Source organism: Mixophyes fleayi, chromosome 11 (assembly GCF_038048845.1).
Source record: "Mixophyes fleayi isolate aMixFle1 chromosome 11, aMixFle1.hap1, whole genome shotgun sequence".
Taxonomy (NCBI): Eukaryota; Metazoa; Chordata; class Amphibia; order Anura; family Limnodynastidae; genus Mixophyes; species Mixophyes fleayi.
This window is the reverse complement of record NC_134412.1, coordinates 18,325,914-18,339,484: the sequence shown is the minus strand read 5'-3', so window position 1 is coordinate 18,339,484 and position 13,571 is coordinate 18,325,914. Positions and strand designations below refer to the sequence as shown.

General features: G+C 39.1%; 2 protein-coding genes across 7 annotated transcripts in view; one reads left to right on the top strand and one right to left on the bottom strand.

The window, feature by feature from the left end:
- The window catches only part of LOC142107491 (cell adhesion molecule CEACAM8-like), a 368,458-nt gene that overhangs the window by 27,903 nt on the left and 326,984 nt on the right, over positions 1–13,571 (top strand). The gene's annotated exons all lie outside the window — the stretch shown is intronic.
- Positions 1–13,571, bottom strand: part of LOC142107480 (cell adhesion molecule CEACAM1-like) — a 205,806-nt gene that overhangs the window by 66,463 nt on the left and 125,772 nt on the right. The window contains exons 10-12 of one of the 6 annotated variants that reach the window (XM_075190920.1): positions 13,301–13,567; positions 10,898–10,930; positions 9,750–9,932 (exon numbers count right to left, since the gene is read on the bottom strand). The exons of the other annotated variants lie outside the window; for them this stretch is intronic. Of the exons in view, the coding sequence (XP_075047021.1) occupies positions 9,898–9,932; positions 10,898–10,930; positions 13,301–13,567 (335 nt within the window). The 3' untranslated portion in view covers positions 9,750–9,897. Of the gene's footprint in view, positions 1–9,749; positions 9,933–10,897; positions 10,931–13,300; positions 13,568–13,571 lie in introns of those variants that run through there. 6 annotated transcript variants of the gene reach the window in all.

Below are 13,571 nucleotides of genomic sequence, written 5' to 3'. Positions count from 1 at the left end.
AACTTCCTACAATGTTATAGAAGAACCCATAGACATTATGGATGAGCTCCTAAAAAAGTGAAAGGGAGAATGATGCAAAATTTAAAAAAAATAAGCATTGCTAATACAAAATATTTTAAATAGATATAATAAATGAAGCAGTAAGCTGAGGGCTTTTAAAATGATGTGTTGGATCTTTGTTGTTTACATTGAGTCAGCCAATCAGATTCCTTGGTGGATTTTGTTCCAGATTGTCGCTGATACCGCCCACCCACCCTGCTTAGTTTTTAGTAAGTTGTTTTCGCATTTTTATTTATACAGAAGAGGTGCAGTGGGTAAGAGCGCGGTGCAGTCGGCGACTAGTCGAAGGTGCTTTCCCTATTGGCCGCTCGTCACTGCTCCTTTTGAAGAACATGACTCTTGACCAGAAGGGAGCAGTCACGCTGACACCAGATTTACACCGGCCAATTGGTTAAGATGAGAATCTTAGTTAGCGGGTGAGCGTTTGCTTCCCACGGTTTATTGGTTGAAGATTAGTTGTTAGCTGATTGCTACGCTCTCACCGCCACCATGAAGGTTCAATTATTAAAACAAATAAACTGCGACCTTTAATTTTCTAAATATCTGTGTCTGTGTCTTATTTCAGGTTTATGGTAACACACACGTAGCTAGGTTGGTATAGTGCCAAATAAGAAAGAGCTCACCCTATTATTTTAAATATATTTTTATCATCATCACCATTTATTTATATTGGGCCACTAATTCCGCAGCACTGTACAGAGAACTCATTCACATCAGTCCCTGCCCCATTGGAGCTTACAGTCTAAATTCCCTAACATACACACACACACAGACAGACATAGAGAGAGGGACTAGAGTCAATTTGATAGCAGTCAATTAACCTACCAGTATGTTTTCGGAGTGTGGTAGGAAACCAGAGCACCTGGATGAAAGCCATGCAAACACGGGGAGAACATACAAACTCCGCACAGATGAGGCCATGGTCGGGAATTGAACTCATGACCCCAACGCTGTAAGGCAGAAGTGTTAACCACTGAGCCACCGTGCTGCCCATTTTTATGCACTATAGAATAGGAAAACGTGAACAGATCTATTTCATTCTGCGTTTTTTTTGCTTGTACCAGCAACAATGAGAGAACAATCACTTAAATTAAAAGCAATTCTCTCGGGCAAATCAGCTAAAATGTTTTTATTACCGACAGAGACTAAAGATAAGTAAACATTTAAGGGGCAAAGTTTCCTTTTTAAAATATGGTTTACTGAAAATACCCATAGTTAACCAATTACTATAGTTTTCTACTTTATACATAATTTCTCAATTTTCGGTTTTGGGTATCCAGTGTGTTTGTTCCTAGGGAACAAGGTCTCATCTGAGGGTTCACAGAACAAGTGTATTATTTGTAGAGCCTTAAATGAATGCAAGCACAGCATTTTTTTTCTAACCCACCCCCTTCTTACCAATGTTTCTCTGCTAAATCTGCTGAATACAAATTCATTACAGTAGTTATATCCTCCTACTATATCAGTGGTCAGGGAACAGGGGTAAATTACCCCAAATGGGGTAAAAATGAAATTCCTAGGGGTAATGCTGTCGATTCACATGCTGTCAGTTGGATTGTAGACCCCTTTAAATGTGAAATTTCTGTTGTACCAGAAGAGCCTCAAGGGTTGGCAGAGGCACTTCTTGAGCTTGGATGCAATAATGAAGCACGTATTGCATTTGAAAACAAAGCAGATCTGTCATATTTTTGGATGTCAACACCTGCAAAGGCATTCAAAATTGCACATAAGGAGGCAGTCAAAAAGTTGCTGCCTTTTGCAACAACCTACCTTTGCGAACAAGGATTTTCCACGCTAACGAACATAAAAACAAAGCAGAGAAATCGATTGGACGCTGAAGACTGTATCCAAATTGCTCTGACATCAAAATGCCCCAATATTGAAAAAAAATTAAGCCACATAATTTCTCCAAAACCTGAAGTTTTGAAGTTGAAGCTTTCAAAGAAATTTTGAATAGATTCAATAAAATTTTAAATTCCAATAATTAATAATATATGATTTCCTTCCTTTTAAATCAAGGGGGTAACGTTGGCGTATCTAAATATATTTTGGGGTAAAAGTTAAAAAAGTTCCCTGACCCCTGGTCTACGAGCACTCCCAAATCCTTTTCCATTATAGATTCTCCTAAATTAATTCCATTTAATTTATAGATTGCGTTCTTGTTTTTGATCCCTAAATGCATAACCTTACATTTATCTGTGTTAAACCTCATATTCCATTTGGCCGCCCAATCCTCCAGTTTTTTAAGTCCCTCTGTAGAGAAGCTACGTGCTACCTTGTGTCACATTACTTGTTTGCTAGTGTTGAATTTTGGGATGCATAATGTATTTTTATATTATTTGTGTATTCTATTCTCTATTCAGTATGATGTTGTGTACAGTTTCACTGAGATTGACTGGTTTTAATAAAATAAACCAAACAGGTACAGCATACTTAATATATGGCTGAATGAGAAGCTCATTCAACTAATCTAGAGATATTTAAGGAAGTTGCAAGTATAAGATGTGTTATTTAACTTTGTGGTCAATCTCCAGAGACATCAACAGATGGTCACATCCAGACTCCTGTGTATGAAAATGTGCCTGGCAAAGCAGAGCTATGTAATTGTTTGTGCTGGTAGTTGTTTTCCCAAGTGTGTTAAACAACCCCCTTTGGTGTATCATTTAACTTTCTACTCTGTTTATAATTGACCAGAGCTCTCTCACTCCTCAAATGTGATCTTCCCACCAAGCACATAGGTTTGCTGTAAGTTTCCTTCTTCTCTCTGTTACAGTCTGTATGTTTCCCATCATCGTTATTTCGTTCATTAGTAGAACTTGTGTACAGTAGTAATCACAATGTTTTATCTCTGCTGCAAGTTCCCCATGTGTATATTTCATGTTCACTTGGAGTTGTGGTGATTGAACTCCTAACGCTCATGTTTGACACTATGATGTACAATATTCAACATATCATATGTCTTATTACTTCTATATCTTTCAACAGAATCAATCATCAAAGGAAGATTCATCGTATATGGTGAGTTAATATATGATAGGTGTGTGTTGTTGAGTGACTGAGAGAATCTTCTATAAATGTGAGTTATGTGTAAACTATAGTGTTGATTTTATATCAATACCATCACATTCACTGGCAGGGAATTTACCAGGAAGTCAACAATACAGAACTTACAAACAGTTTTATTCTATGACAAAGGGATTAATCGTGTCCATGACATAAACTCCTAGCTGGGAAAGTTGTCTCTCCCTACTTATCCATTATACTGAACCTGTTCTTATGCTACCTCTCACTCAGCGGTCGTTCCTCCTGGTTTTGGTTTTGGATCTGTATTTTTTAGAAAAATTGCTAAAATATGCTAAAATCACATAATTTTGCTCTGTTTTTGTTCCTACATTATTATTATTAACCTCAATAACACTAATTTTAAGTAATTTGCAGGTCACAATATTATTTTCATACACTTACGGACAAATACTGGAGCGACCTGGCTGGATGCTATGTGACAGAGCAATGACTCAAACTCGTGGCAGTTCCTAGCACATCTAGGAAACATTGGTACACAGCAGTGGCAGAAAAGAAAAGTTGTGCAAGATGGAATTGTCCTTGGATCATGAAACCAGTTATGGTTCATTTGAACGCTCTATCTGTTTCTTGGATAACTTTGCTAATTCTACAGCTAATACATGGCAACGAGCATTGACCCCCCGGGATGCGTGCTTTTATCAGACACACACCAATCCAGGGTGCCAGACAATCCACTAAAAAGAGCCATTGTAATTCACAGTAAAAAGCAAGTTCATCACTGAGCTTCGAATCAGCCCCAATTCCCACAAAATTATAATATAGCTAGGTATCTTTGAAGTAAATTGCAGACTACAAACAATTGATGAAACATCAGCAAAGTGGAAGATAATACATATACACGTCTATTTAGACATCCATGCTTACATCACTTCTACAAGCAACAAATAAAAATAATCCTCCACCATTCTTTGGATGTTGATAGTTGATAGTAGGATCAGGTGGAGTTACAGCAGAGGTGTCACTAATTCTAGTCAATTATTTTACAGTAGACAAGACCAGATGTCAAAATGTTGTGCTGAGTCATCTGCATCATCAAAGGGTGTCTAAGATTTTTGCTGAGCACCCAACAGTATATTGCACATGTAGGTAACATTGGCACACAGCGGTAGCTGAAATTTAAAGTGGTGCAAGATGGAATTGTCCTTGGGCCCTCCCACCCACCCTTATATTGGATCTTAAAAAGGACATGCACGCTTTAACAAACCAAGAACTTCAGTCACAAAGTGCCACTCCTTGTGGCTGAAGTGCTTGGTTTGTTTTTGCCCCCACAAAACAAGGTAACACTGGGCTTAAGGCACCTAAGGTAACAGTGCTGTTAATGAACTCTACTGTGGCAAGATGTTGTTGTCATCATCCTCAGCCTCATCCTCATCAGTGTGTACATCATCCTCACACATTATTAATTCATCACCGCTGGAATCCACCATAAGTTAAGATCCTTAATGAATCAGGCCCCTTGACAATAGGGGTTAAGCCTTTGAAGGATAATGCCTTGAGGAGATTGCCTTGATAAGAGTCATGTTTTAGCATGACAGAGACCCTATGAGGGGTGAGTGTGTGTGGCTGGAAGCCACATAAAGTCAGAAAGAATGCTTGCAAACTGCACCCATACCAGCAGGAGCTGGATTAGGGGAGAAGGACCCGCTGTATAAGAATCCTCTTGGAATGTGCCCCAATACCATGAGGGGGGACACTGCAAATAGGCAGCATGGCTATTATAGAGGGAAAGAGTACCCATGATGAGGAAGAGAGAGCCATGTAGTTGACAGACAGTGTCATCAGGAGAGGCAGAGTCTCTGGCCACTGGGACATTGTGAGAGATTTGCTGGTGACTATTCAAAAATGTTACAGGCGTATTACATAATCAGCAGAGATGATGAAGCAGCACATCCCACAGTGGAATATAAGGAAAGTGCTATCCTGATATTGATTTTGAGGTCTTCTTCTGACCTGTCCAAGGTGAGCACAATAACTTATATTAGAAGGTGATTTAAGTTACTGCTACAATCCTATTGTATGTGTATATTCTCTTCACATGGTGAAAATCTTAGAGAATTGGGAATACTACAAAGAGGAGACATTCTATGGGGGGAATTCAATTGGCCACGTTACTGTAAAAAGTAACGCACTTAGCGCACTACTACTCACAGTAGTTTTAACGCCAGCTTTTTGCTTGCAACTCCCTGAACTGCGAGCAGTAAGCCGGATTAATATTACCGTAATAACGGTAATAGGTTTTATGCGGCGGTACTTTGGGGGGAATTTGAATTCCCTCTTAAATCTTCAATGTATATTTTTACAGGCTTTGATCACATAAATACAGGGTTCGGTGCACAATTTTTGATTTTCATTATTTGTCTGATTCAATACACATAATAATTTCTATTTTTTATCCTATGGCTCTTTCAGTGCCACAATATAATTATGTAACAAAATCATAAAGAAACCGGGAAAGTTACAGATAAGGCGAAGATTTAAACGTATTTCCACTTTCTCATCCAGGGCCATCTTAACAACATTATGGGCCCCTGGGCAAAGCAGTGCACCGGGGCCCCTAGATATAGATATATAGATATATACAGATACAGATATAGATATATAGAGATAGAGATAGATAGATGTACTTGCTCAGTGACCCTTGAAGGTTTTTTTTTTGCAGGTTTTTTTCTTTTGCAGGATTATTTATTCTCATTAAGAGCCGTGCCTATGGGGCCCCCTTTGCCCGTGGGGCCCCTGGGCAGCTGCCCATCGTGCCCAATGGAAAAGATGGCCCTGTTCTCATCACTGTCATGACTTATGTAGAATTGATTGTGTATACCATGCGATTTGTTCTGTTAATTGATTTTATTATTCCGTGTAACAGTACCCATGTACCTATTGTTATGTATTATCTGTATGACTGTCAGGCACCACAGAATCTATGGCGGCATATAAATAAACGCTAAAGATGACATATACAGGTATTCAGTAGTTAGGTACAACACAGCATAGCTATGGGTTATAGGCAGCACGGTGACTCAGTGGTTAGCACTTCTACCTCTCAGTGCTGGGGTCATGAGTTCAATTCCCGACCATGGCCTTATCTGTGTGGAGTTTGCATGTTCTCCAAATGTTTGCAAGTGTTTCCTCTGGGTGCTCAGGTTTCCTCCCACTCTCCAAAAACATACTGGTAGGTTAAATGACTGCTAACAAAATTAACAATAGTGTATGTGTATTAGGGAATTTAGACTGTAAGCTCCAATGTGGCAGGGACAGATGTGGGTTACTAATATTCTCTGTACAGCGCTGCAGAATTGGTGGCGCTCTACCAATAAATGATGATGATTTCTAATGGATATTTTGTCACACAAGTCGCACAGAAGGATAAAGCAGTCGCAGACTCATTCTTGTATCTTTATAATATAGGATGGGCAACTTTTGCCCTGCACTGCTTTAGAAAAGACCTCCTCCCTTCATTGTGTCATCACGTGGGTTTTTGCAAATGTTACAACAACCACATTCCAATAGCTTGTTATAAATATTTATGTTTCACATAATTCTTTCATCCCCTCGTTTGCGTGGGTTTCCTCCGGGTGCTCTGATTTCCACCCACATTTCAAAAAAATACTAGTAGGTTAATTGGCTGCTATCAAATTGACCCTAGTCTGTCTGTCTGTCTGTGTGTGAAAATTAGGGAATTTAGACTCTAAGCTCCAATGGGGCAGGGACTGATGTGAGTAAGTTCTCTGTACAGCGCTGTGGAATTAGTGGCGCTATATAAAAAGATGATGATGATGGCAGCGCGCTGCCTTTACAAGCCAACGCCGCTTTAAATTTTAGCTGTGAACTCGCTGATTTCCGGCGAGCTGAAAAAACCGGCCCATGATACATTTACCCCCTAGTCTTTCCTCCTATATTTTACTTTGTATGAGACAAAGATAACCCAACCACAGGTGGAGTCAAACAAGGTCAGAAAGTGTCGCTCTGGCTATTCCACAGCCATATTAAAGCAAAATTAAATCTTGTTGCCAGAAAGGGGGAAAGGAATTTATTTACTGAAGACTTAAATATGAAATGCACAAGAGCTGGGTTACTAAACTGCTCCGTAACTGAGGATCTCTGCAGTGATGACTGGAGCGGGGAGTTGGGGGTAAGATAAACAGGAGGATAGACCAGACAGACCAGAATTTTATATCATCCGTTATTTTAGTGCAAATTTGGAAAGTTTGCAAAGGTGCTATCCCTACTATTTGCTATCCCACAAGTTGGGAAAATAAACACTACAGTTATATGGACCAGAAAAAATTGTTATGGGGGCAATTTTATTCCAGGGGTTGGGTATTGCATATTATACATATTCATGATGCCATTTGGAACATAAAAAAAAACGTTTGCATTGGGACAAATCGGTTCGTTCTGGGTGGATGTGTTGAATAATTTCATTATGATCATATTTAATATCTTATCAATGTAAAGGATGTACTTATGATTGTGACCCCTGGACCCACACCTCAGCATTTTCACATATAGGCCAATATTAAAAATTTAAATATAGAGAGAAACATGCCCAAGCAACAAGCCTTCATCTCCATGGTAACACATCCCGACTCCCCGGATTCACATTGACCACACCCCTGATCTACAAGCCCCACCCCCTTTTGGCTACTTTTTTCTTATGTGAAAAATGAACTTTGGGGGCATATTGTAATAATACTATAGTTGAGTTTGAAGAAGTGAACCCAAATATGAATATATGTTCATTTTACACAATTGTTTCCTGTCAGGGGTAAAGGCATATTGAAGTATTTTTCTTTCTGTAATATTTGATATGCCAAAGATACCTCTTGTTATTAGTGCTATTTACCAGTATGAATGTGCAATGTTAAAATGTAATTTCCCTTGTGGTGGATGTAGTTATGATTAAACCCGCTGCCCACTTGGATAGATTAGGAGCAGCAGCCGCGGAACCGCTTACTGCTGAGCTCAGGGGCATAATACAGAAGGTGACAGTTGGTCACATGATGCAAATACATTTGACTGGACTACGCCTAACGTCTACCTCCGCTGAGCTGTAAAGTAGTCCCCATGTACTACATCTCTAAAAGATGTTTTGCGGTTTCTTTAATAATATGATGAAAAGGATAACTATGTGCATCAGATATTAGCATTTAGCAGTCTAATGATGTCAGACTAGTGAACACTGATATTAGATTAGTTACTATAGGCAGTTCCTCTGCACCATGTTATCAAATAAGCACTAATATGTAGAGATGCTCACTGGACCCTGTGTTTTGGTTTTGGATCTGGATTAACTTCATGTTTTGGTTTTGGCAAAACTGCCCTCGCGTGTTATGGGTTTTGGTTTTGGAACCCGATTTTTTTCCAAAAAAATCCCTTTTTTTTTAAAAACTAAAATCACATAATTTGGCTCTTTTTTCCCCCTACATTATTATTAACCTCAATATCATTAATTTCCAGTCAATTTTTGTCAAGTGACAAGAACACTGCTACCACTCCTGTTTCTATATGATCAATGGCACTGAGCAATGTCACTGGAGACTGGAGAGTGACAAGAACACTGCTACCCCTCCTGTTTCTGTGTGAGCAGTGGCACTGAGCAATGTCACTGGAGACTGGAGAGTAACAAGAACACTGCTACCCCTCCTGTTTCTGTGTGAGCAATGGCGCTGGATCTAGCGGGGAGGGAGATACTTATGGAATTCAAAACCCGCGAGATCCGATAACGCAACAATGATGTTTTGCCTCTATTTAGATCTGAGGACATGGGAAAGTACCGAGCCGGCTCGCGAGCCTACTCGGACCCCATAAGTTCGGGTGGGCTCGGTTTTCAGAAAACCGAGCCTGAGCATTACTACTAATATGTATAAAGTGATGGCATTTTCTGTTTGCTACTGATAATTCAGTTCCTCATTTATCCTACTTTTTTTCACTAGAAACCAAATCAGTGATGTCACTGGTTTACTAATAAATTAATAGACAACAAACTCGTGATCATTGGTCATTTAGAAATTATCTTATTAAATTTTGCATATGTCATCATTGCAACGAATTGATCCTGGGATCCTGGAATTTCTTTTAGAATTATGATCTATATTATAGTTGCAATGCTGTAAAAATGCTTTTTCTAAAAAAGCCAACAAGGATTTAGTTTGAGAGCTGTATACAGGCAGCTAATTACAATTACACCTACTGCACATCTGCAAAGATAATATTGTTCAGTTAAGGAACATAAATATTCTCTATACATTTGATGACTTTGAGGCTGCGCCTTAAAAGTAATATTAATAGCCGCTGATAATTATATCACAGCTAAATTATATTGATCCAAGAGGATAAAGTACTGTTATGAACAAAACTATTTTGCACACTTCTCTTTCTATATTGCTACAGGGAGTTCTCACTAAAAACTATTTTGAGTATACCAATAAAAACGTACTTTTAATACTGGGGGTATGTTGCAATAATACTATAGCTGAATTTGAAGACGTGAACCCAAATGTTAATATATGTTCATTTTATACAATTGTTAATTAGGTGGCTATGAATTGTAACACCCACATTATTATTAATGCCAATGCAATTGATTAAATAAGGAAATAAGGGGAGAGTGTTATAAGTAACTGTTTATTAACCAGTGCGATTGGTACTTTTTCCTTTTCTTGTACTACGACCATTTGTACGAATCAAAGACCATTATATCAAGGAGCGTGTGTGATTATCAGTCATACAGTGTATCAATGTTCTCTCATTAGATCACTGGAAGTGTCCTATGATCCATGTTACAAGACCTACAAGAGATACAAAGATTATTTTTATATTGTATACATTATACACTCACATCATAAAGTTCATAGACTAATAGACTGTGAATGTTGCATTAAATAAAAAATAGGAAGTGTATTGTGTAGATGTTCAACAACAGGGATGTTTCCAAGCAAAATAGGGTCAATTGGTATATACACTTAATATATATATACCAATTAATCTATATATATTGTGACAAGATCGTACTGGGGATGCCGTCCTCTGGGGTAGACAGCTGTACTTCAGCCAGATAAATGACACAAGTCCAGTGCTTCAAGTTCAGTAGCCTCAGCTAGGTTTATTCACCAGCTTGTAAACAGAACAAAATATAAACAAATATAAACAAAATCCTAGAGTGAGGGGCATAGTGTCCACCACTTAAACCAAACAATAGAACTCACAGATCAAAGTTGCGGCTACTCTATGGAGCCATCTAACCTCCTCCCCAGACAGTGAGAGACAGAGTGATCACAGTTGCAGACCCCACACAGGTGCAACTCCTAATTAGTCTGCTGTGAAAACTACACTGGGAAGCTTTTCCCACACACCTTAATAATCTCCCAGATGTTTTGAAATACAAATGGCAGGAAACTAGGACTTATATACCTGCCATTCACTTCTTTACCAGCGCTTCTCCATCTCTCACTCTCCCTATCTATCTATCTATCTATCTATCAATCTATCTATATGACACAAATATTTAATTTAGTGGGGCAAAATATTTAAGTGAAAAACAATAAACATAATTTAAAAATGCTATTCTTCTTGCTTTAAAAGTCTAAATTCTTCTTAGGAAACTGCTACATCCACCTATTGATCATTTCTTAGAATAATAAACACATCTACCACAGATTTTAGTCAGTGAAATAAAGTCATTTGAGAGGACTTTGATGATTCATTGACACTGAATAAACAAACATATAAGACCCTTTGCTTTAGAAAAACTTACCATATAGGTAGGCACTTGACGAACGAGATGACCCTAGAAAAGATAAAAAAAACAAGAAATGTTATTTGTAGAATACATATTTAATATAGACATATACACTGATTCCATCTGGTAGGGCAAACCTCCCAATAGTGACTAATTTGAGGCCTTGACAAAACTATACAAGCGAAAAGTGCGTTGACGTTCACTTTGTTGTCCATTATACCCCTGCAGAGTTTCTTATAATCTGGGAGAATTGATCACTGCCTAAGTTCACCATCAAGGGCTATGCACCACATGCTGACTCCTTAACAGAACGGATAAATGACATGACTATATCAGTCTAAGTTTGAGGACAGGTTTCAATGTACTATCAGACCAAGTAGTAGTCATTCATAAGATAGAGAGATCTATTATGTGTGTACCTTGTGGCAACATTTGGTATATAGTTCCAACAATTGAATTAAATAGCTAAGTGTCTGAACTATATCTGTAGAATTTTACTGATAAATCTTTAGGTGTATTAATAAGATCTGGCTATAACTTGTTATGTCCGTTTCGTCATCAATAAAAATTGTGCGATGCGATTAGCGTGGTTCCAAAACACAAAGAGATTCACTAGCAAAAGAAATATATAGCAAAGTATATCTGATACATACACGTGCGCACTGAATACAGTAACAGCTCACTTCCTGCTCCCTATACTACCAGTCCTTAATTACCTCCTCTCCCACAAATCCCTACTACCTTCCCCTACCACGTACCCTGGTGACCTACACCCAACAAACATTCATTTTTGTACTGAAAGTTCTACCCAATCTACCTCCAGGTCCACACTTAAAGAACAATCTGGTTCCACGGACCATGACCCCACTCCATGGACAACAGCTGAGAAACCGCACCAGAGCATCCCACTACATCCGGTTACGAGATGATAAGTATTACTTATTTCTAGTTCTAGTAGGTGGAGGAACCAATGTCAGCAGCGCACACAACAAAACCCACAACAGCCAAGCGCAATAGTGCAATCAAAACTGAACACGTGCCTTACTAGTCTATGTGGTAAATACAGCCCTGACTATTATTATATATCACATGATTTAAAGTGGAAGCAGGGTGACTATTATCACTGTCACCAGAAGAGAAACTCGATCCCCAAAATGTGCTGGAGACTGGTGCAAAATATGCACTGATTATGATCAGCAAAGTTAGAAAGTTGCTATAAATTGGCTGATTGTGTTTTGACCCGTCACAATGATAATACTTCATTCATTAGTTTGGCTGCTATTTTGTTATAAAGTCCCGGGGATTTGTTTGCATTACCTATTTGACATTTCCATTTGGACTGCGTCGGGGAAAAAAGATTCCCATTTGATTATTAAAGAGGAAAAAGAACAGATGTTTGCATTTAATTGAATTTAATTTGTACCTTTGTTTTGTACTTGAGTCTGTATTTAATTATATATTACATGGTAAATGCGAATGTCCCATTCATTAATAACCAGATGTCATTCTCTTCTATGTATGTAGCCGCAGTGTTGCTTTGTGAGTACCCCAGCACTGATGGGGGGATGGATATGAAAATTTGGTACTAGTAAAATCGGGTAGACAAAACGTGGGGTCTCCCCGAATTTACTATTACCAGCACTAGGCTTTGTCAGCCTGGGCGGTGGCACTATTGAAATCTGCAGTGTGGGGTACCCCTGCCATAATGTAACACCAGCCCCGGGCCTATCATCACAGGGCATGATTCCCTAGGGAGACCGGGCGCACAAAAAATACACGTAGCCCCCTAGGTTTAAATAGTGCTCTTCCAACACCCCTGGGGCAGTGGGTACGGGGTAATAATAATGATTTCAATGAGAAAATCTTTTTTTGTCCCTGGTGTGCTACAGTATGCCCAGGCCACCATTAAGTGTTTGGACATGCTAGCGCTTGTAGTACTACTAGCACCATGGCAGCCAGGGCATGCTGGCATTTGAAGAACCACAAGTGCCAGCATGTCCAGACACCCAGGGCCTGCTGGGACCTGTAGTGCAACAAGAAAAAAATGTAACTAAAAAACATATAGAGGTGCACAGAAAAATGAGCGGAGATTTATTTTCGCGATAGCCAGCAATAGCAGGCGCATCTGCACATCGAGGCGGTGTTCAGCGACACCTCGCGCGGAATTTGAATCTGCCCCTGAAACTTTTTTTCAAATGGAATTGTGGTTCTACAAAGTGACAACTTTTGGTATGTAGGAATTTAATTAGGACCAATTATAATTTGTGCTGTCATAGTATATTCATGATTACTTATAGTGACATTTTATTACTTAGACATAGTTCATAATTAGTATATACTAGGGTATTCTTAAAGGAGGATTATAGAATACTATGTAACCAGTTTACTCACACACTCAGTAATCTCACAAGTACTCACAGGATACGGTGACTGTGTAGGGATCACTGATGCTCTTACTGATCGGGTTCTCAGCCTCACACTGATAGTCTCCAGAGTCTGCACGTGTAACATTGGGGAAAGTGACAGTCCTGTTATCTGCTGATAAGATGGGTCCAGAGGGGAGACGGACACTGCCCCTGCTCCATAGTATCCTCTCCTCATTAGAGGTGTCACATGTCAGGGTGAGTGAGACATTTTCCTTGGGAAGGAAGGTAGACGCTGTGACCTTAGGCTTACTGACCTGCCCTGT